This window comes from Bufo gargarizans, chromosome 1 (genome assembly GCF_014858855.1).
Source record: "Bufo gargarizans isolate SCDJY-AF-19 chromosome 1, ASM1485885v1, whole genome shotgun sequence".
Classification (NCBI taxonomy): domain Eukaryota; kingdom Metazoa; phylum Chordata; class Amphibia; order Anura; family Bufonidae; genus Bufo; species Bufo gargarizans.
The window spans coordinates 553,780,936-553,808,073 of NC_058080.1; the positions used below are offsets into that span (position 1 = coordinate 553,780,936).

The 27,138-nt window shown below is 47.4% G+C and overlaps 1 protein-coding gene across 1 annotated transcript; it reads right to left on the reverse strand.

Moving 5' to 3' along the window:
• Positions 1-1,251: 1,251 nt before the first annotated feature.
• On the reverse strand, positions 1,252-25,172 carry PUS1 (pseudouridine synthase 1). Its single transcript, XM_044290085.1, has 6 exons — positions 25,054-25,172; positions 21,900-22,180; positions 18,050-18,187; positions 7,884-7,986; positions 5,859-6,547; positions 1,252-1,685 (listed from the first exon to the last, which is right to left on the reverse strand). Exons 2-6 carry the CDS (start codon positions 22,116-22,118, stop codon positions 1,641-1,643), a joined length of 1,194 nt encoding a protein of 397 aa, XP_044146020.1. The 5' UTR covers positions 22,119-22,180; positions 25,054-25,172; the 3' UTR covers positions 1,252-1,640.
• Positions 25,173-27,138: the final 1,966 nt, after the last annotated feature.

Genomic DNA, 27,138 nt, shown 5'->3' on the forward strand with positions numbered 1-27,138 from the left:
AATACCATCAAACGAGTTGAAGAATCTGGAGAAATCTATGTTTGAAAGGCACGAGACTGATGCTCATGATCTAAGGGCCCTCAGGCGGCACTGCATTAAAAAGAAGCATGATTCTGTATTGGAAATCACTGCATGGGCTCAGAAACCCTTCCAGTAATCATTTCTGTGGACACACAGTTTGCCGCATAATCCACAAATGCAAGTTAAAGCTGTATCATGCAAAGAAGAAGCCATAGCTCATTTAAAATGGACTGAAGCAAAATGGAAAACTGTTCTGTGGTCCAGATATCCTGCTTTGTAGCATCAACATACTGTACTCTGACCGTGACGCCTTAAATGTATCAAAAAAGGCACAGAAGAGAGCATAAAACACTTAACAGAAATGGTAAAATGACGAGTTTATTAAAATGAAAATAGATAGGTTTAATTTAGTACATAAGAGTTTACAGTCCTGGGTGCATAATGCAATAGAAGATGAACCAGGCACATGGATTGACAATCAGATGGTTTTGGTTTGTAGAGTAATCGCTGATTTCTAAAGCCTAGAGGCTAATTTTTATGAAAATGAAATAAGTCTCTTCTTAAAGGGTTTCTACCACTTAGGTGTCACATATTTAGCTGTCAGACACTAGCGATCCGCTAGTGTCTGCTCTGGCCAACCATCCTAATATAATTGCTTTTGGGGCGGTGGTTTGGCTAAAAAAACTACTTTTATTAATATGCTAATGAGCCTCTAGGTGCTATGGGGGCGTCATTAGCACCTAGAGGCTCCGTCTACCTTCAGAAACTGCCGCCGCCGAGCGCGTCCCTCCAGCCCGCCCATCTCCTCCTGAATGCGATCCTCGTATGTATTCTGTGCATGCGCAGTGAATGTCTGACCGCTTCCTTGCTCAGACATCTCCACTGCGCCTGCGCGATGACGCCATAGTGCTCCGAGGAACAGGCGCAGTGGAGATGTCTGAGCAGGGAAGCTGTCAGACATTTACTGCGCATGCGCCGAATACAGGCGCTCACAAGGAGGATCGCATTCAGGAGGAGATGGGCGGGCTGGAGGGACGCGCTGGGGGCGGCAGTTTCTAAAGGTAGACGGAGCCTCTAGGTGCTAATGACGCCCCCATAGCACCTAGAGGCTCATTAGCATATTAATAAAAGTAGTTTTTTTTAGCCAAACCACCGCCCCAAAAGCAATTATATTAGGATGGTTGGCCAGAGCAGACACTAGCGGATCGCTAGTGTCTGACAGCTAAATATGTGACACCTAAGTGGTAGAAACCCTTTAAAGTCTGTAATAGAAAATGTCTAGATGTGTTATCATGAGACCTCTTATCTCCAAGTCACAGAACAGAAAAATCCTTTACCTCTGGAAAGGTATTACATGGCTGAGCGTTCTGATCCATAGTACCCCGTTAAATCCTCTGGAGCTTTTTACTTTTCTGTTACATTAGAATTCATCTCTTGTCTAAATTAAACATTCCTTCTGCTTATCCACAGGCATAGACCTCGTGATGAAGGGGGAAATAGAACCCAAAAACACAGCAGCATTTCAGTTATTATTGTGCACAGTCTTAGATTTTCAATGCACTTCCTGCACAAGGTCTTCACATTGTAGAATGCTGCACAGGAGATTATTGAACCAACATTCAGTCTGAGTCTCCATCATCATCACTCTGAGCTGTTCCTTCCACCTATTGAAAAAAGTTACAGAATTAGAAAATAGCAAAGTAGACAGTAGAACGACCTGATATGTTTTAAGTAAATGCATTGTGCTGGTCCTTGTTATTCATCCGGGAAATCTATGAAAAAACTCAACTGGTCACTGCTCTTCCCTCTTGTCATAGGGTACATCCCTAGACCGTCTGAAAACACTGAATGGACAAACTGTGTGGTGAAGCTTCCCTAAACTGCAAGGTGACCGTACCATTTTATATGGTTTTCTCACTAAAATATTTCAATATAAGAGTTCTATATCTTTGATCACTAAGTTCAGGAGTTGGAAACAACTGGTGTAGACCATTTTAACCTAAGCAGACCAACTATAGGATTACAAAATCCCAACACAGCAGCAAAATTGACTGGAACCAACATTTCGAAAAGGTTGTCTGACTTAAGAAAAATTACTGAGTGCCGGGGGTATAAAAACACACACACACACACACACACACACACGCCTTACTAAAGTCCCTCGTTCTGGTGAGTGAGGCTCCTATCCTCATTGGTTCTGGTCTCCAGCAGACCAGAAGTGATGACTAGGCGCTCAGAGGACAGAAGGAGGTGGAACGGAGGGGAGAGTGTTTTTCTTTTCAACAGGTTCCCTGCTCTCACTAGTTTTTCTTGAGAGGTCAGACATCCTCTTTAAAGAAGCACTCTAACAAAACAAAAAATAAAAAATAAATTATTCTCTGGCCCATTAAAAAGGTACATGATGTAAACTGTAGTGAAGGTAATCTTCTTACCAGTGACTATATTTGTGAGTTATGCCCTCCCTTCTGATCCTCAACTGTGTCATGTGAGCAAGACTAACTAGCCAAATAACACAGCATCTTATGTGTGGACAGGAAGCCAGTTTCTCTATGTATTCGTATGGGAGCCTCAATGTCAGTCTCATAGGAATAAATATTGAACTAACTGATGTCCTGTCCTGTGTCAGATTGTTGGTCACATGACACAGCTCAGGATCAGTAGGGAGGTTATAACTCACAAATAGAGTCAACGATAAGAAGATTACCTACACATTCACTACACCACACTTTACATCATGTACCTTTCTAGCAGGTCAGAGAATAAACATTTTGGTGGGTGTGTTTCTTTAAGATCTCATGCACACATACATATCAGGGGCGTGATAGGGTAGCCACAAAGTCCACAAGACTTCTACTGTACCTACATATGCACATTGAATGTTCAAATGAAAGACATGTCCCTATGGGCTTAAACAAAAAGCAGGATTTTAATTTAGATTACTCATTAATATTATTTTCCTCAATTGTTCTTTCATGGAAATGTCTCCCATCTGCACACAGGATCTTTGAAGCTCAGCCAAAGTGAAAATTGGGATCTTGGTCACCTCTCTTACCAAGGCCCTTTTCGCCAATCACGGCCAGCTCTAGGAGGATTCCTGGTTGTTCCAAACTTCTTCCTTTTAAGAATTATGGAGGCCCAGATCTGTTCCTCCACACAAGCCTATCTCTGAGCTCTACAGGCAGTTGTTTCCTGTCATGGATTGGCGTTTGCTCTGATATGCATTGTCAGCGGTGAAACCTTATATAGACAGGAGTGTGTCTTTCCAAATCATGCACAACTGAATTTACCACAGGTGGACTCCAATCGACATGCAGGAACATCTTAAGGATGATCAAGAGAGATGGGAGGCACCCAGAGCTAAATTTCAAGTGTCATAGCAAAGGGTCTGAATAATTATGTCCATGCGAAATTTAAAGGGGTTATCCAAGACTATTAAATGTCCCCCATATGCCTGGGCCACTCACAATGAATATACTTACCTGGCTCCCTGCACCGCCGCTGCTGCTTCTCCTCAAGCGCAGATGAAAACATCTGGAGTCAGAGGGGAGTAGCCAATGGCAGACGGGGACGAGCCTCCGTAGCATCGCAGGTGACACTAGGGAGGCTCGTCCCCATCCCCCAGTGAGAAGCTGCAGTGGCGGTGCAGGGACCAGGAGCAGCGCGGAAAGCCAGGTAAGTATATTCATTGTGAGGTACCCGGGCATGGGGGACATTTAATAGTCTTGAATAATACCTTTAATTTTTCCTTTTTAATAAAATTGCTGACATTTTTAAAATTCTGTTTTTACTTTCTCATTATGAGGTATTGAATGCAGAATGATGGGGGAAAACTTGAATTTTTATTTTATTTTAGCACAAGGTCGCAAATAACTGTTGATATACACACTCTCTCTCCATCTATCACATAGATATAAATACATGTGCATATATACGTATAATAAATATATATATATTTATTTATTTATTAGGGATCGACCGATTATCGGATTTACCGATATTATCGGCCGATATTCAGGATTTTGAACGCTATCGGCATTTATTTTGCCGATATTCCGATAGCGTATGGGGAACACAGATCACGCTGCTGACAGCGCTCTCCGTGTTCCCTCAGCAGCAGCACAGGGGAGAAGGAGCAGTGTCTCCTCCCCCTGTGCCGCTGCCGCCAATGAGAGGACAGGGAACAAGAGGAGGGGAGGAGCTATGGCCACTGCGCCACCAATGAAGCTTAATCTCTCATTTATTCATATACAGGAGGCGGGAGCTGGCTGCGCAGGATCACATATCCGGCTCCCGGCCTCTATGAGCTGTAGCTGCGATCTGGGGTAGTTAACTCCTCAGGTGCCGCGGATCGCAGCTACTTGTCATAGAGGTCGGGAGTCTGCTATGTGATCCTGCAGCCAGCTCCCGCCTCCTGTATATGAATAAATTAGAGATTAAGCTTCATTGGTGGCGCAGTGCGCCTCCCCCCCCCCCAAGCCCCCCCAGTCCCCCCAGTATTAAGCAATGGTGGTGCAGTACGCCCCCCCTCCCCCCCAGTATTAAGCAGTGGTGGCGCATAGGGCCCCCCACCCCAGTCGCAGTGCGCCCCCCACCCCAGTCGCAGTGCGCCCCCCCACCCCAGTCGCAGTGCACCCCCCCCACAGGATCCCCTGCTCCTCCGATCGGAGCCCCAGCAGTGTAATGCTGGGGCTCCGATCCGTTACCATGGCAGCCAGGACGCTATTGAAGCGTGAGCTCCTATTCACCCTGATAGATCTCTATCAGGGTGAATAGGACAAGGGTTCTAGTCCCTAAGGGGGCTAAAAGTTAGTAAAAAAAATAAAAATTACAAAAATAAAAAACACCAAAATATTAAATATAAATGAAAAAGAAAGATTCAAAAAAAATAATACACATTAACAATAAACATTAATTTTCAGCAGATTTGTGGGAATTTTTTATTTTTTTTTTCAAAAATGAAAATTCCCAGAATATCGGTATAAATTATTGGCTATCGGCCTGAAAGCTCACAAATTATCGGTATCGGCCCTAAAAAATCAATATCGATCGATCCCTAATATATATATATACACACACATACTGTATATGTATTATATAAACACACAAATATTATGCTGATAAGTTTTTATAAAAACTAGCTGTGACACAATTATTAAAGTTTATTTTTTTAACATTTTACTACTACCAGCACTCCAGACGGTAGAAGACTCCTGTGCATGCGCACAGCAGCCTGGTTTATGTATTCAAGTGCAGCTTTGAGAGTTGACATTGTGGGAATAGGGGCAGGCAGTAAGAAAATAAATACCAATCTGGACACCTTATTGTGCAGTACTACTCATGTATTACTGCAGATAATAGTCCAGATGGTGATGACAGATCCCCTTCAAGAGGTGTGGCGCATCTGACAACAGTGGATTTGTTTGAAACAGAGCACCCACATTTTTTTTCATGTTGCGTGGGGAAGAGCACGAAAATACAGTTCCACAAAGGAAGCCATATAGGCTAGGGCCAGCCCAGATACACGTATTAAAGGGTGATTTCATGAAGTACAAACCATTGTGTTTTACTCTGCTATTCGAAGACAAGCTGGGGTTAGGGAGAAGAGTCACCTGGACAGCTCCCACCTGGCTCAGTGTGATTGACAGGTATTTTAGTCTTTGACAACCGTCAATCTAGACAAGCTAGGTGGGAAGAAGCTTGCAAGGTCCCTGTCACTCTTCTCCCCCATCCTTTTTAAAACATGCAGTTTTTTCAAAGTAAAGCATAGCTATTTGTAATGAGGGAGCCTGCCAGGATTTCAAGTTACCTTTAACATAATAAATAAAGTAACGGTTTACCTTATGATTGACCGTCTGCTCTTGAGAAGTTGCATTATAGTCATGAATGGATAAAGTGGCCAGCCAACTTGCCATGGACTTTTCTTCAATTTCTGTCTGAATAATTGTGGGATAGATGTGTGCTTTTTTAAAGGCCTCAATCTGTTCCACCTCTTCTGCCCAGTCCAAAGACTCATGAAGACCATCATTACCAAAACGCTGATTGTACTTCTCAAAGTGGACCCTCTCCAGTACAAGCCCCAGACCTGGAGCTTTGGGTATGTCAACTTTTCCCTCTCCCCAGCTCCGTTGCATTATAGATGGTGGAGCATATCCTTTCACCACAGCAATAACCAGTCCAATCATTTTTCGTATCTGGTGCATCATGAAACTCTGACCTTTCACTTTAATCACAGCCAGTTCTAAGCCTCCCTGCAGGAAAGGTGGCTCACAATGCATCTCCATGATATATCGCTTTGCACTGGGGTCCCTGGGTCCTTTCTGCGATGTGAAATTATGGAAATTGTGTGTGCCTTTGTAAAGAGCAAGCAGTTCATTGACTTTATCTAAGGTTTCTTGGCCAAGTCGGAAGCCTTCCTCCTGCAGACTATGGTCTTTATGGGCAAAAGCAAAAGTGGGTAGGGTGTAGGAATAGGTACGAGCGTCGCAAGAGTTCTTGGAATTAAACCGTCCCGTAACTCGTTTCAATCCTTCAGTGAGAAAAAATAAATAAAAATAAACACCCATTAAATTTGAGCAAATCTGAAATGTGCAATATAATTTCTTACATTGCACAGAATGATATTGAAACCCCCGCCCCATCACATTAAACTCCACACATTTACATTTAATCTCTGCAGCAATAAATGTTGTTTTTCCCCGAATATATTATATAAAGGACTGCTGAGAGGGACAACATTAAAAAAATGGTGGCTCAAAAGCTGGGATCAGGAGACCGCTCAATTTACAAACCCCTCCTACTTATGTGGAGGTAAAGGTACGGTCACATGCTGCCGCTGTGTAATTGAATTGCCCGGCCATGCAAGCAGTGGTGGCATTCAACTAACTCATTACAAACTGAATGTTTTCACTGTTTATTGTTAAACCCTTGACGACTGCCCAATGGCTAGATACGTCCTATCTGCACGGGGTATATAAACGGTCAGGCAGCGCTTTATTCCCAACGCTGTGCATCGCTGGAGCAGGTCGGGTCCTGGCTGTCAGACACAGTCACTTGGGGGACATATTATGTACCAAAAATAAATTAAAATAAGTAAAAAAAATAAAATAGCCATTGCTAACGGAAACCGTCACCATAGTTGGCCCATTCACACTATATATATATATATATATATATATATATATATATACATACATACATACATACATACATACATACACACACACACACATACACATATAATATAAAAATCGGCACAAAACAGGAAACCCATTGCAATAATTAATTTTTGTGTCAGTTTTAATATTGAAGAAATAAAAAGCTATAAAAAATTTTTTTTAACAAGAATTAGCGCTTTTCCCAAATATAAACCGAAAAAAGGAAACATATTACTCTAAAAAGACATGCTAATAAAAAGTCCTAAGCGTCAAGTAAAAAACATCACAAAAATTATTTTTCTAGTCAAACAAATACAAAAGTTAGGGTCACTAAACTACCACGTGAATAAAATCACAAAAAAATTGCCTGGACATTCAGGCCCGGTCATGAAAGGGTTAATAGCCATGCAAAACTGTACAGCCATTGACTATGCTGGTTGCCCATACCCTAAGCATTGGTCCAGGCCTTCTCCCTGAAAATGATCCCGAGCAACAGAACAAAATGGAGCCCCGATACCAGGCTGTCCACACCATTAGACTATGACACAGAGCTTCAGACTGTGGGGCACCGGGGGCAGGGCCTCGGAGAAATCCAAAGGGTGACATCCCTGTGTCAGGCGCTGCACTAGGCATAACACATTAGATACATTTTGATTGGCGTGTTCCTTTAAATCACACTAACACTTTACAACGTAAGCGAGACCTTACCTATTATTCGGATGTGGAAAGGCAGGTGACTGTTAATTTTCTCCACTATGCTGTCGATTAGCCACACCTTCAAAGACACAACTTGCCCCGCAGCAGACACTCCCTAAAATGAAATCATAGGTGATATAGACCTTAAGGCTACATGGATGATCCTGGGCGCGTCAGTGTTGTGTGACCAAGGATTGCGGTGTAACAGGGCAGCCATAGAAAGGAATGGGATCGCTGCACGACTCACACATTGGGTGCGACAGACCCCAGAATCAGAAAAAATCCAGCAGGGTTGTGGCAAACATGCGAGTAGCACAGCAATCCTATTCATTTCTATGGCTGCCATGCTACACTGCGATCACCTTGTAGCCCTATACCAAGTGTGAGGTGGAGATGCCTGGGATTAAGGGAAGTTTTTTTGCATTTGCCCTAATTGGTCATGTTAATAGTAATAAACATCCTAATTGTTTTTCATCCAAATAGTTTTTTTTATTTCTAGGAAAGCGACCAGTTAAGACCAATGCAAAAATGGTAGGCGAGAACACTGAGAGGACATTTATCAAGACCAACGTTCTACACACTGGTCTAATCTGATAGAGGTGCAAAACCGCTGTGGCACAGCTGTATGCGGACATAAACGCTGGTTTCCTAGCCCAGATTATAACAAATGTGCCGGGACAGCTTTGCCCTAGTCCTCCTTACCCGTTTTTGTTTAAAGGGACACTGACAGGGCCAATAAGCATATTGAGGTCTATATCTGGCAGTACTTATAATGGGTATTACAATCATATACAGTCATGTGAAAAAATTAGGACACCCTTTGAAAGCATGTGGTTTTTTGTAACATTTTTAATAAAAGGTTATTTCTCGCCCATTTTCCTTGGGGGACACAGACCTTGGGTATAGCTCAGCTCCCTAGGAGGCGTGACACTAAGTAAAACTGTTAAGCCCCTCCTCCATCAGCTATACCCTCAGCCTGGAGATAGAGGCTACCAGTTTTTAGCTTAGTGTCCAAGGAGGCAAGACACTCCCTGCTACTGCAGGGCTGTTTTCTCCTTGTTGTAATTTTTTCTCTAATTTGTTATTTTATTTTTGTTTTTTCCTAGGGATACCAGAGACGCATTGGGCCTCTCTGCTCTCCCGGGGTGAGCTGCGCCAGTGCCAACTATCTGCACTGCTGCCTCCCCCACAGAAGCAATAGGGGATCTGGGCAGCAATGGCTCCCCTACATCCCGCCAGCTAGGGGGTCGCCCGCACGCAAAGCCCCTCTCCCAGCTTCCTGCCACTGCGGTGCCAGTAGCTGAAGGGGCGACCCTGCTGGAAGGAACTGAGGGTGAAGACAGGTAAGATGGCTTTTCCAGCCCATACCCTGTCCCTATTTGCACTGGGTTTGGGGGGGCACCCGTGGTCGTCTTTTGAGCGCTCTGTAGATCTCCCCATCTGCGGCTGCTTCCGCTCCCCAATGGCTGATTCCCCACGCTGTTTATAGGGCCCGGATTACTCTCCTGACATCCTTCTCCCTCCCCGCCGCCGCCGCTCCGTGCGTGATCGGGGGGCGGGGCTTAGGCCCGACATCGGCGGTTCGGGCTCGGCGGGGGACATTGTGACAGAGGAGGCTCGGTGAGGTCACCCACCTGCATATCGCCGCGCACTTGGGCCTGCGGGCCTTATTCTACGGACAAAGGTTTTCGTTTCTCACGCTCCTGCATAAACCTGAGAGTCACGGCAGCAGGGGGCGTGCTCTTTTTTCGCGCGCGTCATTGGGGGCGGAGTTACGTTCTCCTTCACAGGAGACATTCAAACGTGTAGGGGGCGGAGCTTCTTCCCGCGCCTCTGCTGAGGTTTTTTGCCGCGCTTCCTCACTCCGTTCTGGAAGCTGAGCCACGTGGGAGACTCCTGGTGCATAGATTGCGTTTCTGGGACGCACGCTCTCTGCCGTTGCTGCCTTTCTGCAGCTGTTGATCTGGACTTCACTCCTGACGTTCTTCTGACACTGGTAGGACAGTTAACCCTCTCCTAACCCTCCTGGTCATAGCTGCTGCAACCCCTTGTGGTCTCTGTATCAGGGTACGACCACTTTTTTTCAACATGTCAGATCCCACGGGTGCCCCCAAACCCTGGTACCATGCCTGTACCGCCTGCAAGGAACTTTTTCCGCGTGGGCAATCTGAGCCGCATTGCCTTGCATGTCAGGCCCCGGTGCAGGGCCCGCTTTCCGCTGCGCCCCCCGGTGCCTCTGAACCCCCTGACTGGGCTAGGTCTCTGTCTCAGGCGGTGGAAAGCCTTACACACGTAGTGGGCCGTCTCGTGGATAGACCGCCTCTCCCGCAGGCTGCCACAATCCCTGTCGCACCCGCTGGGACTACCGTTTCTGCCGCCCCCACTGATTCCCTGCCTCCCAGCGAATCTTCCAGGGCCCGGCATATTCAGAAACGTTCAAGGGTTGAGCGCACATCTTCTCCAGATGCTTCGCTCTCTCCGCCATGCGTGCGAGCTCAGTCAAGTCTATCCTCTCAAAGGGATACGCCTTCTGAGGGAGAACTGGCGGATTCGGACGTGGACATGGACTCAGAGCTTCCGTCCAAATTGGCGTCCGCGGTGGGGCATCTTATCACTAGCATCCGTGATACCTTTCACATACACGATGACCCCCCCAGCTCTGAACAGGCCGGCGTGTCCTTTCTTCGCCCCAGACAGGCCTCCAAGGTCTTTCCCATCCACGCTGATTTTTCTTCTGTGGTGTCCAAGGCTTGGACCCGGCCTAACGTCCGCTTTGTTACACCCAAAAAGCTGGACATTTGTTATCCCTTTCCAGCGGATTCTGTGACCACGTGGACGTCCCCGCCTAAGGTTGATCCTCCCGTGGCTCGCCTGTCCAAAAGCACTACTATTCCTGTACAAGACGGATCTTCCCTCCAGTCTGCTGAGGACCGTCGTACGGAATCCCTCTCCAAGGCCATATTTACTGCCTCTGGTTCGGCCCTTAGACCGGTCTTTGCCTCCGCCTGGGCTGGTAAAGCGGTCTCTGAATGGGGTTTGCAACTGGAACGGGAGTTAGGGTCGGACGTCCCTCTACAGGACCTCCGTTCCTTAGCCCAACTAATTGTCCAGGCCGGAAAATTTGTCTGTGAGGCCTCTCTTGATGCGGGTGCCCTCATTGCCCGTTCCTCTGCCCTGGCAGTTTCTGTCAGGAGGGAACTCTGGCTGAAGGTTTGGGCGGCGGACGCCGCTTCCAAACGCTCTTTGGCTGGCCTACCATTCACGGGTTCCCGCTTGTTCGGAACCCGTCTGGACGAACTTATATCTGAGGCCACGGGTGGGAAGAGTACTCACCTCCCCCAGTCCAGGCCGAGGGGCGCCCCCCGTGGTCGCGCTGGTTCGTCCCGTTTTCGGTCCTTTCGCAAGCCCACCGGGTCTAGACCCGCGGCCGGTTCTTCTTCCTCTGGCCCAGCCCAGGATAGACGCAAGAAGCCGTTTTTTCGGACGCAATCTACCTGGCGCAAGCCCCAGCCCACACGGGCTCCCACAGGCCAGCAGCCCTCTGCCTGAAGGTGCGCCCCCACCCACCCGGGTGGGGGGCCGCCTTCTACTGTTCAGGAACGTATGGCGGGCCCACATCTCAGACGCATGGGCGCTCGAGGTTGTATCTTGCGGATACAAGATCGAATTTGCGTCCATTCCGCCAGACCGTTTCTTCCGGTCCCGTCCTCCGCGGGATCCTGTACGAGCGGCCGCCTTCTTCACGGCCATTCGCTCTCTAACGGACAAGGGTGTCGTCGCCCCCGTGCCTCCGACGGAAAGGTTCAGGGGGTTCTACTCGAACCTCTTTGTGGTTCCCAAGAAGGAAGGCTCAGTGCGACCGATCTTGGACCTAAAGCGCCTGAACCGTTTTCTCCGACTGCAGAGATTCCGGATGGAGTCTCTCAGGTCCGCGGTGGCCTCCCTGGAAAGAGGGGATTTCATGGCCTCAATCGACGTTCAGGATGCATATCTCCACGTTCCGGTTGCTCCATGTCATCACCGCTTCCTGCGCTTCGCAGTGGGGGACGATCACTTCCAATTCGTCGCCCTTCCCTTTGGTCTGGCGACGGCTCCTCGAGTATTCACCAAGGTCCTGGCCCCTGTCTTGGCCCTTCTGCGTTCAAGAAGTGTTTTTCTTCTCCCTTACTTGGACGACATCTTGGTCAAGGCACCCTCCTTCTCTCAGGCATCCGGCAGTGTGGGACTCACTCTGGAGACCCTGACGCGGTTCGGTTGGATCATCAACCACCCCAAGTCTTCCCTTACCCCCTCCAGACGGCTGATCTTCCTGGGGATGCTCCTGGATACGGAGTTGGCGGAGGTCCGCCTCCCGTCGGACAAGCGTCTGGCCCTTTGCGGGTCTGTTCGCAGTCTCCTCCGTCATCACCGCCCTTCCCTCAGATCCAGCATGCGGTTGTTGGGGAAGATGGTTGCCTGTTTCGAAGCAATGCCGTTCGCACAATTCCGATCCCGCACCTTTCAGAGGGCAATTCTGTCGGCCTGGGACAAATCACCGAGGAGTCTGGACAGGACCTTTCTTCTGCCTCCCCTGGCTCGGGCTTCCCTCAGCTGGTGGTTGCATATCCCTCTACGGGGGAGGTCCTTCCTCCCACTGAACTGGCTGGTGATTACCACCGATGCCAGCTTACGGGGGTGGGGGGGGGGGTTTTCCCTCCCCGGTCCGTCCAGGGCGTTTGGTCTCTATCGGAGTCCAGACTTCCAATCAATATTCTGGAACTGAGGGCGATTCTTCTGTCCCTCAGACACTGGACCCATCTACTGAGGGGCCACCCTGTTCGGATCCAATCGGACAATGCCACGGCTGTGGCATACATAAACCATCAGGGAGGCACTCGCAGCGCTGCTGCGATGCAAGAGGTGGCCCTCATTCTCCTCTGGGCGGAGGCGCACGTGCCGGCCTTATCCGCGATTTACATCCCGGGGGTGGACAACTGGGCGGCGGATTTCCTGAGCCGGTCCACCATCGACCCGGGAGAATGGTCCCTGCACCCAGAGGTGTTCGAAGCCCTTTGTCTTCGCTGGGGTCGCCCCGACGTGGACCTCATGGCTTCCAAATTCAACCACAAGGTCCCCCGATACCTGGCCAGGGCACGGGACCCGAAGGCGTACGGCGCCGACGCGCTCGTCCTTCCGTGGCGCGAATTCTCCCTTCTGTACGTCTTTCCTCCTTTCCCCCTCCTGCCACGGGTTCTTCGGAGGATCGCGGCAGAGGGCGTTCCCGCGATTCTGATCGCCCCGGATTGGCCCCGCCGGTCTTGGTACGCCGACCTAATGTTGCTGTTGGCAGACGCACCGTGGCCACTGCCCTCCAGGGAAGACCTTCTCTCTCAGGGACCGATCTTCCACGAGCATTTAGGCTCGCTACGTTTGACGGCGTGGCTATTGAGACCGCCGTCTTAACGCGACGGGGTTTCTCCGCGGACGTAGTCCGCACCATGATCCGTGCTCGTAAGCCCGTGTCCTCTAGGATCTACTATCGGGTTTGGAGGTCCTATCTGGGGTTCTGCGAGTCCCGGAGCATCCCACCTCTCCGGTTTTCTCTTCCCACGATCCTGTCCTTCCTCCAGTCGGGTCTGGACCTGGGGCTGAGCCTCAGTTCTCTGAAGGGACAGATTTCGGCGCTGTCTATTCTTCTCCAGCGTCCCCTGGCCCCTCTGGGGCCAATTAAGACCTTCTTACAAGGGGTGGCTCACTCTGTACCGCCGTACCGCCCTCCAGTTCCATCCTGGGACCTGAATGTGGTGCTCTCGGCGCTCCAATCAGCCCCCTTCGAGCCTTTACGGGAGGTCTCCCCTCGCCTTCTGTCCTGCAAGGTCATCTTTCTTGTGGCCATCACATCTCTCCGACGGGTGTCGGAGTTAGCGGCTCTTTCTTGCTCCGAACCTTTCCTGATCTTCCACCAGGATAAGGTTGTGCTTCGGCCTGTCCCGTCCTTCCTGCCAAAGGTGGTCTCCGCCTTTCACATCAATGAGGACATCGTCCTTCCGTCGCTCTGTCCCTCTCCTTCCCACCCCAGAGAACGGGAACTGCACCGTCTGGATGTGGTCAGGGCGTTGAAGATTTACCTGGAGGTCACCGGATCCTTTCGGCGCACGGACTCCCTGTTTGTGGTTCCGGAGGGTTCGCGCAAGGGTTTGGCGGTCTCCAAGGTGGCTATTGCCCGTTTCATTAAACTGGCGGTGTCTGAGGCTTATCGAGCCAAGGGTAGAGCTCCGCCTTTCAGCGTCACTGCTCATTCCACCAGAGCAGTCGGGGCTTCCTGGGCGCAGAGGCATCGGGCCTCGGCTGAACAGTTGTGCAAAGCAGCCACTTGGTCCTCTCTGCACACTTTCACAAGGTTCTATAGAGTGCATACGCATGCATCAGCGGATGCTGCTTTGGGCCGCCTGGTTTTGCAGGCAGCGGTTTCCTGATGCTCCGGTGGTGGTCCGCCTTGGGTTTGTGGTCCCTCCCTTCTTGGACTGCTCTTGAACGTCCCAAGGTCTGTGTCCCCCAAGGAAAATGGGCGAGAAAAGGAGATTTTTGTATAACTTACCAGTTAAATCTCTTTCTCGCTCTTCCTTGGGGGACACAGCACCCACCCTTCTGTGTTTGGTTACGGGGTTATGGTCTGGCGCCCCGTTGGGTTGCTGGCTGGTTGTTTCCATTGTTGGTTGTTATCCTTTCACTACTTGGACACGCAACTGGTAGCCTCTATCTCCAGGCTGAGGGTATAGCTGATGGAGGAGGGGCTTAACAGTTTTACTTAGTGTCACGCCTCCTAGGGAGCTGAGCTATACCCAAGGTCTGTGTCCCCCAAGGAAGAGCGAGAAAGAGATTTAACTGGTAAGTTATACAAAAATCTCCTTTTCATCTCCGTTTCAACAATACAGAGAGATTAAAGTAATCCAACTAAACAAAGAAAACTGAAGAAAAGTCTTTTCAAGATCTTCTGTAAATGTCATTCTACAAAAATGCCTATTCTAACTGAGGAAAAAGATAGGACACCCTCACATGTATTCCCTCTTAAATTGGCTCAGATCTCACACAGGTATATCACACCAGGTGCACATAATTAGTAGATCGTTACTCTGCATGTTGAATGAGGCTTGCCCTATTTAAACCTCAGACATTTAGTTTGGTGTGCTCCTGACTGTTGAAGTGAGAGTGAGCACCATGGTGAGAGCAAAAGAGCTGTCAGAGGACTTTAGAAAAAAGATTGTAGCAGCCTATGAGTCTGGGAAGGGATTTAAAAAGATCTCAAAAGATTTTGAAATCAGCCATTCCACTGTCCGGAAGATAGTCTACAAGTGGAGGGCTTTCAAAACAACTGCCAACATGCCCAGGACTGGTCGCCCCAGCAAGTTCACCCCAAGAGCAGACCGCAAGATGCTAAAAGAGGTCTCCAAAAACCCTAAAGTGTCATCTCGAGAACTACAGCAGGCTCTGGCTACTGTTGATGTAGAAGTACATGCCTCTACAATCAGAAAGAGACTGTACAAGTTTAACTTGCATGGGAGGTGTGCAAGGAGGAAACCTTTGCTTTCCAAGAGAAACATCGAGGCCAGACTGACATTTGCCAGAGATAAAGTTGACAAAGACCAGGACTTCTGGAATAATGTTCTTTGGACAGATGAGTCCAAAATTGAATTATTTGGACACAACAGCAGAGGACATGTTTGGCGTAAACCAAACACAGCATTCCAAGAAAAGAACCTCATACCAACTGTGAAGCATGGAGGTGGAAGTGTCATGGTTTGGGGCTGCTTTGCTGCAGCAGGACCTGGTCAGCTCACCATCATAGAATCCACGATGAATTCTACTGTGTATCAGAAGGTGCTTGAAGAACATGTGAGACCATCAGTTAGAAAATTAAAGCTGAAGCGGAACTGGACCATGCAACATGACAATGACCCAAAACATACTAGTAAATCAACCAAAGATTGGCTGAAAAAGAAGAAATGGAGAGTCCTGGAATGGCCAAGTCAAAGTCCAGATTTGAATCCCATTGAGATGCTGTGGGGTGACTTGAAAAGGGCTGTACGTGCAAGAAACCCCTCAAACATCTCACAGCTGAAAAAGTTCTGCATTGAGGAGTGGGGTAAAATTTCCTCAGACCGATGTCGAAGACTGGTAGATGGCTACAAGAACCGTCTCACTGCAGTTATTTCAGCCAAAGGAGGTAACACTCGCTATTAGGGGCAAGGGTGTCCTATCTTTTTCCTCAGTTAGAATAGGCATTTTTGTAGAATGACATTTACAGAAGATCTTGAAAAGACTTTTCTTCAGTTTTCTTTGTTTAGTTGGATTACTTTAATCTCTCTGTATTGTTGAAACGGAGATGAAATAACCTTTTATTAAAAATGTTACAAAAAACCACATGCTTTCAAAGGGTGTCCTAATTTTTTCACATGACTGTAAGTATCCCCCCTGTCCACATTATACATAAAGTTTACTGTAAGTTTTATAACCTGCTCCAACAGTCTTCAATCTGCCCAAGGGGCGGCGTTTCACTTCTCTTGCGCCCAGCCAGCCTCCCCAACTGCCGCTTTGAAGCGCCGCCCAGCTCATAAATATTCAGTTTGCTGGGCGGCTTCTGCGGTCCCCGCTCTGAAGCGCTTCGCTTAACAGTGCCCGGCGCATGCGCCGGATCTTGTGAAGTCCGGTACAGTAAGCGCCGCCCAGCTCATCAATATTCACTTCGCTGGGCGGCGCTTACTGTCCCCGACTTCACAAGATCCGGCGCATGCGCAGGGCACTGTTCAGCGCTGCGCTTCAGAGCGGGGACCGCAGAAGCCGCCCAGCAAACTGAATATTCATCAGCTGGGCGGCGCTTCAAAGCGGCAGTTGGGGAGGCTGGCTGGGCGCAAGAGAGGTGAAACGCCGCCCCTTGGGCAGATTGAAGACCGTTGGAGCAGGTTATAAAACTTAAAGTTTACTGTTTGTATAATGTGGACAGGGGGGATACTTATATGATTGTAATACCCATTATAAGACCTGTAGTGACATATATATACACCTCAATATGCTTATTGGCCCTGTCAGTGTCCCTTTAAAGTAGCTAATGAGACAAAACCCCAAGCAGTCAGAAAATGTTGCACAAGTGGACTTCAGGCATACAGGAATTGATAACAGGTTTTTTGGGAATTTCGGTTCCCCCTGCGGCACAACAAATAAGCGCTAAATGGGTGGTAAACATTATTACATTTGGGAACAGCTGGCAAAGCACACACAGCTTTTGTAATATATTGTGTGTTAAAAATTCTTCCAACTAGGCTTTCATGCCACCATGATATCACTGCTAGTCCGTGCAGAGAAGCATTATCCACTAAATGGGTATAGCCGCTAAAATCTACACAGACTTACACGGGAAATCTAATAAAGCGTCAAGATGATCACAGTAGCTCAGGCTGGATGATAAATCTGGAGCAGGGTTTACCTTTACACCACCTATTGGTTGGCTAACTTTGCATTAAAATTCTGAACCAAAATTTGGGCGCATGTTGCCACCTGTTAAAGGGGTTCTTCAAGAACGATTTAAAATGGCTGCCAGCAACCTGTCCTAGAATGCGAGCGAGACCGGTTGCCTCCACTTGCAGAGCTGCCTAGTGGTTTGAGGGGCAGGCCCTCACTACATACTACATTTTGGCACTTGCATATACTACATATTGGTGAGTGTTCCTGGCAGGCTGCTCAGCCATGATGGCATAACATAGGCAGGATCACATCCTTACCATCTATTGTAGAGCAGCAGTGAGGCTGTGCCCCCTCACCCCCTAGGCAGGTCTGCAAGTGAAGGTCTGCAGTCCTCTTCACATTCTAGGACAGGTTCCCATTTTAATTAATTTGCGCAGAACGCTTTTAAGCCACTCCCGATTAGATAAAGTCACATGCTGTGTTGCACTGGAAATCTGAGTAAGGTGTGCTAGGCGCAGTGGATGATACTTTGTTACACACCTGCTTCATAAATAGGTCTAAAACTTGATGTAACAGTATATGCCAGAAAAGCACCACATTTTGGCACATATTAGACAGGGTCTAGGCGGCATCACGTTAGGTAAACCTTCAGAATGGTTTGATGGATCCTGAGCTGTGAGAAGGCTAAAGTGAACTGTGAGACGGTCGTGGTGCTGTAACATTACAGATCTAAGACCTACCTTATCTGTGCGTGCACATCGCTGAAAGGACATCTTTTTCATGTCGTCGGCGTGATTCTCAGGAATACAGCCTGACAGGACAAGGGCCTGCACAAGTTCATCTTCAATCGTTTTATACTGGGATGAACCCACGTTCCTCTGCAGAACAAGAGAGCCAGCGGTGAGCACGGAATGGCATTACTGCATGGTAAATGTACTAGTGTTTGGCTCCTTTAACCACTTCAGCCCCGCTAGGTGAAACCCCCTTCATGACCAGAGCACTTTTTACACTTCGGCACTACACTCCTTTCACCGTTTATCGCTCGGTCATGCAACTTACCACCCAAATGAATTTTACCTCCTTTTCTTCTCACTAATAGAGCTTTCATTTGGTGGTATTTTATTGCTGCTGACATTTTTACTTGTTTTGTTATTAATCAAAATGTAACGATTTTCTTGCAAAAAAATGACATTTTTCACTTTCAGCGGTAAAATTTTGCAAAAAAAACGACATCTATATATAAATTTTTCGCTAAATTTATAGTTCTACATGTCTTTGATTAAAAAAAAATGTTTGGGCAAAAAAAAAAAAAAAAAAGGGTTTGGGTAAAAGTTATAGCGTTTACAAACTATGGTACAAAAATGTGAATTTCCGCTTTTTGAAGCAGCTCTGACTTTCTGAGCACCTGTCATGATTCCTGAGGTTCTACAATGCCCAAACAGTAGAAAACCCCCACAAATGACCCCATTTCGGAAAGTAGACACCCTAAGGTATTCGCTGATGGGCATAGTGAGTTCATAGAACTTTTTATTTTTTGTCACAAGTTAGCGGAAAATGATGATGATTTTTTATTTTTTTCTTACAAAGTCTCATATTCCACTAACTTGCGACAAAAAATTAAAAATTCTAGGAACTCGCCATGCCCCTCACGGAATACCTTGGGGTGTCTTCTTTCCAAAATGGGGTCACTTGTGGGGTAGTTATACTGCCCTGGCAATTTAGGGGCCCATATGTGTGAGAAGTACTTTGCAATCAAAATGTGTAAAAAATGACCGGTGAAATCCGAAAGGTGCACTTTGGAATGTGTAACCCTTTGCCCACCTTGGCTGCAAAAAAGTGTCACACATCTGGTATCGCCGTACTCAGGAGTAGTTGGGGAATGTGTTTTGGGGTGTCATTTTACATATACCCATGCTGGGTGAGAAAAATATCTTGGCAAAAGACAACTTTTCCCATTTTTTTATACAAAGTTGGCATTTGACCAAGATATTTTTCTCACCCAGCATGGGTATATGTAAAATGACACCCCAAAACACATTGCCCAACTTCTCCTGAGTACGGCGATACCAGATGTGTGACACTTTTTTGCAGCCTAGATGCGCAAAGGTGCCCAAATTCCTTTTAGGAGGGCATTTTTAGACATTTGGATCCCAGACTTCTTCTCACACTTTCGGGCCCCTAAAAAGCCAGGGCAGTATAAATACCCCACATGTGACCCCACTTTGGAAAGAAGACACCCCAAGGTATTCAATGAGGGGCCTGGCGAGTTCATAGAATTTTTTTATTTTTTTTTGCATAAGTTAGCGGATATTGATTTTTTTTGTTTTTTTTCCTCACAAAGTCTCACTTTCCGCTAACTTAGGACAAAAATTTCAATCTTTCATGGATTCAATATGCCCCTCACGGAATACCTTGGGGTGTCTTCTTTCCGAAATGGGGTCACATGTGGGGTATTTATACTGCCCTGGCTTTTTAGGGGCCCTAAAGCGTGAGAAGAAGTCTGGAATATAAAGGTCTAAAAATGTTTACGCATTTGGATTCCGTGAGGGGTATGGCGAGTTCATGTGAGATTTTATTTTTTGACACAAGTTAGTAGAATATGAGACTTAGTAAGAAAAAACAAAAACAAAAACAAACAAAAAATTTCCGCTAACTTGGGCCAAAAAAATGTCTGAATGGAGCCTTACAGGGGGGGGTGATCAATGACAGGGGGGTGATCACCCATATAGACTCCCGGATCACCCCCCTGTAAGGCTCCATTCAGACGTCCGTATGATTTTTACGGATCCATGGATCGGATCCGCAAAACACATGCGGACGTCTGAATGGAGCCTTACAGGGGGGTTATCAATGACAGGGGGTGATCAGGATGATCACCCCCCTGTCACTGATCACCCCCCCCCCTGTAAGGCTCCATTCAGACGTCCGTATGATTTTTACGGATCCATGGATACATGGATCGGATCCGCAAAACACATGCGGACGTCTGAATGGAGCCTTACAGGGGGGTGATCAATGACAGGGGGGTGATCAGGGAGTGTATATGGGTGATCACCCGCCTGTCATTGATCACCCCCCTGTAAGGCTCCATTCAGACGTCCGCATGTGTTTTGCGGATCCGATCCATGTATCCATGGACCCGTAAAAATCATGCGGACGTCTGAATGGAGCCTTACAGGGGGGTGATCAATGACAGGGGGTGATCAGGGAGTGTATATGGGTGATCACCCGCCTGTCATTGATCACCCCCCTGTAAGGCTCCATTCAGACGTCCGCATGTGTTTTGCGGATCCGATCCATGTATCCGTGGATCCGTAAAAATCATACAGACGTCTGAACGGAGCCTGACAGGGGGGTGATCAGGGAGTTTATATGGGGTGATCAGGGGTTCATAAAGGGTTAATAAGTGACCGGGGGGGGGGGGGGGGGGTGTAGTGTAGTGTAGTGTTTGGTGCGACTTTACTGACCTACCTGTGTCCTCTGGTGGTCGATCCTAACAAAAGGGACCACCAGAGGAGCAGGTAGCAGGTATATTAGACGCTGTTATCAAAACAGCGTCTAATATACCTGTTAGGGGTTAAAAAAATCAGATCTCCAGCCTGCCAGCGAGCGATCGCCGCTGGCAGGCTGGAGATCCACTCGCTTACCTTCCGTTCCTGTGAGCGCACGCGCCTGTGTGCGCGCGTTCACAGGAAATCCCGGCCCTCGCGAGATGACGCGTATATGCGCCGTCGTGCGCAGGGCTGCCGCCTCCGGACCGCACATCTGCGTTAGGCGGTCCGGAGGCGGTTAACTTCCGCACAAGTCCAGGGCTCTTTTTCTGTGGATTCTGATAAGATAATTTTCAGGCGAACATAATTGGCTAGACTAGTCAAAATCAGAAGATCCCCCAATGTTAAGCTTTAAAGGGGTTATCCCTCAAAAAAACATAAAGCAGAATTGGTGATAAATGGGTGATCCCCCTCATTTCTCCTCACCATGGTCATGGAGTGTCAATGAAGTGGTAATTACGTATGTGAACTATGTTATTGCCATAAACACCTGACATCAATCTCTGTGTTCTCCTTTGAGACCAGCAGGGTCCAGAGTAGATTTGGTTCTGCAGAGACCTCTATCACATTAGCGATTTTTCCGTCAGGGTGCGATGCATTTTTCACGCATCATTTCCGTGTTCAGGAAAAAAAAAAATCGCAACATGTTCTATATTCTGCGTTTTTTTAACTCAGCTCTGGTTCCCTAGAAGGGAATGGGACTTTCGTGAAAAATGGACTTCATCCGGATGCAATGCATTTTTCACTAATGGTAAGTTGTAGATTGTTATTCTTCAGTTTTTTTTCACGTGCGTGAAAAACGCATTAGAAACTGATGGCACTGAACACTAAATAAACGCAATCGCAGACAAAACTGACTGACCTTGCATTCAAAACCATCAGTTTTTTCCTGAACAGACCCTGAGAGAATCGGTAACACTCGTGTGAAAGAGGCCTTATTGTCTATGGGGAGTTATAGAACAGCTGAGCTACACCAGGTCTATAATCGGGATGCTCCTTTAGGACTTCTTTACATACAGAGGACCCCTTTAATATATACCTGCATTCCATGGTACCCTTTTCCAGAATAAGCCATGAGCAGCACCACTTTCCTCTTTGGATGCTTCTTGTTCTGCTCTTCATGGTCCACTTTAAGCCTCTTGGCGTCATGTCCATTTTCCTCCAAAGCCTCAGATTCCTCTTGGAAACGAGAGGATTTCCTGGTTTCTCCCCCACCGCTTGCTTGCTGTTTTGGCTCCTCAGTTATCAGGTCAGCCATGAAGAGGTTAGATGGGCTCTTGTAACAGGCAAAATGCACTAGAGCTTCGTTAGGAACCCTTACTGCAAGACACACAATAGCAATAATAAGCAGTGAGGATGCTCGTTGGAGCCACAACGCTGTGAAGGGCATGTCTGAGTTTTTTCACCGTGGTTGATTTTTTTTTTTTTTTTTGTGGCTGCGTGAAAGATTTTTTTTTTGTTACTAAATTTTTATCGTTATAATTTTTTTCTACGTAACGGATTAGTGACAAATGGACCACACGTAGATGGCATCGTTGTGCTGTCCACGGCTTCCACCAGGGTGTGATCTGTCTGCAAAATAGACCAAGGTAGTGCATGGTACCACTCTTCCTGCGGACCAGTAGTTTGTGGGAAAATACAGATCTCGAAATACACATACAAAACTCAATGGATCCAGAAGAACAGCGGGGTCATTGAAGGTATTGGCCGACTGTCATACTGATGACCTATCCTCAGGATGTGATTGTTGGGGCTTGACTCCCGACACTCCCATTGATCAGCTCTTTGAAGAGGCTGTGGCACTTCGGTGACATCACATTCATCGGTCACATAGCCTAAGTACAGCTCCGTCCCCTTCAAGAGAATGGGGCTGGGCTGCAATATTATGCACATCCGCTGTTCAATGGATTGCACCGTGCTTGATAAGCTGCGAGGTGGTCACAGCACATACAGCGAGGTGGCTGGTACACAGCAAAAAATGCCACAGACCATATTCAGCCGCACCACCAACACTCAGCAATTTGGGGAATTTCATTGCATTGGTTCTTGACCGTTCAGTAGGTTTTAAATACCTTAATAACACTTATGTGGCGGTTATTCATCAGTCATTAGATATCGATATTGGGTAAGATGTACAGTGGGTATATGTTTGCCTATTTGGCAAAACTGGCATTAGTGATTCACACAATCACAGGTTCAGTATTATTAAATGGGTTCTCCAGGGCTAGAAAACAAAGGTGTAGAGCACTACACTTATCCACAGGTTGTGTCCGGTATTACAGCTCAGCTCCAGTCACTTCAGCGTAGCCGAGCTGCAGTACCAGGCACAACCCATGGATGGGTGCGGGGCTGTTTAGGGAATAAATCCTGGAGAACCCCTTTAATGCAATGCCTTACAACTACAGCGAAGTAAAGGCTAGAAACACCCGAAGGATAAGCCATAAACATGGGGGCAAATCAAAATTTTTTCTGCAAATGGCACAAAAATGTTGCAACTTATGTTCCTTGCTGCTTTCGCCACATTTACAATAAAACAGACGTCAATTTTTAACACCATGTACTATAGCTCCAAACTGGATTTCAGTTTTAGGTGCTCAGACAGCGGAAATCCCGACAAATTTATTAAAAGGCCCTGGTTAAACTTAATGGCTAGGGACAAGCAAACTTCTGTGCTTTCAAGTTCGACGTACAAGGTTCGTGTTACCTAAGAATTCCGTTATGGATTCCGCTAACACGGAGCATAAGTTCTAGTCCGTGATAGCAGAACCCATAACAGAATGCTTAGATAACCCGAACCCTGTACGCCAAACTAGAGAACAGAAGCTCACTCAACACTACTTATGGCATCTCACTGTGGCAGACTATTGCCCCAGACTGGCGCATGAAACACAAGGCTTTAGTACATGGGCCTCAACGTGTAAGGATTAGGGCTCATGCACACAAATGTATTATCTTTCCGTGTCCGTTCTGCTTTGTTTGTGGATCACGTGCGGAACCATTCATTTCAATGGGTCCACAAAAAAATAAAATAAAATAGAACATGTCCTATTATTGTCCACATTACAGACAAGGATAGGACTGTTCTATTATGGGGCCAGCTGTTGATGCACATGGACGTCATCTGTATTTTATGCGGATCTGTCGTATGCGTGAGCCCTTAGGCTGAAACCAGTGATAGGAACTATTTGGTTGACGGATCCTGAGATTAAAAAGTTTTTTCGAAATGGCCAAATGCTCCACAATATAAAAAAAATACTATCATTTCTATTCTATCCAGTGCATTGTATCTGGGGCCGCCACCATATTTTATGTACAGTCTAAGGAGATTTTCTCCATGAAAACTTGACCTCACAGAGATGGTGGCTCGGGAATTGTGAGCATTTGCCACCTACTCTTAGGCCTTATTCGCAGTCAGTGTTTGGTCAGTGATTTCCAGTGATTTTGAGCCAAAACCAAGTGCGGGTCCAAAACACAGAACAGGTGCAGATCTTTCCCTTCCACCTTATGTCTGTGTAGGATCCACTCCTGGTTTTGGCTCACAATCACTGAAGGAAATCACTGACCAAACACTGACTGTGTGAATGAAGCATTAATGTCTATGGAGTCCGGTTAACAGGGAAAAAGGAGAGTCTACCACAGGGATCAGCAACCTTCGGCACTCCAGCTGTGGTGAAACTACAACTCACAGCATGCACAGCTCCTTGGCTGTTCTCAGGACTCCCAGAGAAGTGAATGGAGCATGCTGGGAGTCGTAGTTTGACAACAGCTGGAGTGCCGGAGGTTGCTGATCCCTGGTCTACCAGATCAGATAGATTCCTGCCTCGCCCGAGATAAGCGGTGCCGGAGATGTCTGACAGCTGCTTATCTCCTGTATTGTCCAATTGGGAGCCTGTGAGTGAGAGCGATCAGCCCACTAGCAATAGATGGGTATGTGAACAAGGGGTCCAGAAGTAACAGATCCCCTCCTCTACTTAACATGACCTAGATGCGATTGCTGTAGGTCACTTTGCACACATTGCGACTGTTCCTAGTGTCACGATCTGTAGGCTCAGAGCAGGTAGCACAGAAAGCCTTTATTTCAGCCATCACATAAAGCTGGACTAAAGCCCCTCATTTCTTCAGCAGGCCCCCTCCTCACATCCACTATATACTGGCCGCAGCTGCGACATGCCTTACAGAACATCAGCTCTAACCTGCGGACGATGCGAGCACCCGACCCTCCAGCTGGTGCTCTGTATCCGGATCCAACACGTGGAGAACACTGCTGGTCTCCAGCAGCCCCGAGCGCTACAGCTGCCGCCGAGGGTCAAACTCAGGCGGCGCGATATCAGCCAAGAGACTTGAACAATAGCATCCAGGAACTGCTCATCACAACGTAAGAGCTCCCCCTGCTGGCACGTCTGCCGATCACACCTCGCATCCAAACCTATAGTTATACCTTGTGGATGCTGGAAGAGGGACGCTTATGGTCCATTATGGTCCTGGTCCTGCAGATTTATACACTTCAATAGAACATAATAGCGCAAAATGTATCTGAATATAGAAATGTCTACAATCCAAATTGCATCAAATAATAAATTAATAAGGCAAGCTCTAATATATAGGTAGGAACCGCCGAACACTTTCTGCATCAGTATTGTAAATGTAATATTGCAAATCTATACCTGATATGAAAAAGAGGGACAGAGGGACTTGGGTAAAAAAAAAGGAGTATCCCTCAAAAGAGAGACACTTGGGATGGGAGGTCTGTGTATAGTACACGGTACTTGCCATATTCTTGCCATTTTTGCCATTTGTTTTGACCAAGTGAGGGTATGGCTAAACTGCGACGCTGTGTTGTGTTGGATGATCCCATTCACTTCTATAGGATCACCACTACTCAGCGAACCTGTTGCCGTGTAGCCATACTCTAGGCCAGGCATCCTCAAACTGCGGCCCTCCAGCTGTTGTAAAACTACAACTCCCACAATGCCGTGCTGTAGGCTGATACCTATAGGCTGTTCGGGCATGCTGGGAGTTGTAGTTTTGCAACAGCTGGAGGGCCGCAGTTTGAGGATGCCTGCTATAGGCTAAGCTCACACGTTTAGCCAATTTGTCTTGGAAGTTGTTTCCCATGAGCCAAAGTTCGACTTTTGAGCAAGCCTTAGGATTTGACAAAGGAATATAACCAAGCCAGATATCCATACCTCTTTTCATATTTGTTTCCCATGAAGCATTGTCAGTAAGTCTCCATATCATGAAGTACTTCCACATACCTCCCAAATTGCAAAGACGGACAATATGTGCGGCCTGCATTGCGGCTTTTCTTTTCATACTAGGCCACGCCTCTAACTGATTCTGCAGCAGCTGGGGATGGGTTAGGTGTTCCGCAGAAGGGATATTCGTTTGTCTTGGGGCAGGGTGATTCTGGTTCTTGTAGTGTTGGAATCCATACTGAGAAAGGAGATTCACCGGCTCGGAGAGAGGGATGATTTATGGAAGTCGGCCAGCCATTGCAAAACCAAAGGAGAGACAACGCGCAGGGTCAAATATCAAGCAAGGTCAAAACCAGGAGATAGCATCAGAGTTGAAGTCATTAGACAGAGGGGAGGTCACAAACAGGCAGCAGGTCAGAGATCCAGAAAGCATACAACAAAGCTTGTGAGGCTGAAAGACCAATCACGGGCAAATGTGGCCAGCAGTTGCTTATTTAAATATCCTGCCAACAGGAAGCACATTATGGCGGCGCCGAGCCTGATTGGCCCATTGTCCCTGCCCCTGATAGGCCGATCAGCAAAACTGTCAGCCAGGTTGGTAATTGAGTGACGCCGGTGGTGTTGCTTTGGAGAGGCCGGACTCACTGCAGGAGTACAGATGGGTAAGTACATGAAAGGAGTCCAGACAATGGTCAACTGGATAATGGAAGGAGTAGTGGTATCATGCTTTGCAATACGGGCTATAAGGGTCTACTTCAGGGGAGACTGATTACTTGGAGACCAAATCTGTCTGGAAAGGATAAAGCAAGCCCAGGCCTTTTGGAGGGGAAAATGTTGATCCAGGTGGTCCCATCACAATAGTAAGGTCTGAGTGCAGGGGAAATGCCTGAAGGTCAAAATAGCATCCTGGATTTAGAAAGTCTTGAGGACTGCAGAGACCTAGCTATCTACTTTGGAAGTGATCTTGGAGGATTGTTCTGGATCGACCTCAGTAGCTGTGGACAGCTGTAGGAGGGGGAAGGTCATCTCTGTAGATTCGTAAATGGTCACATAGGCAAAGTAATTGCGTACTACTTAGCTAGG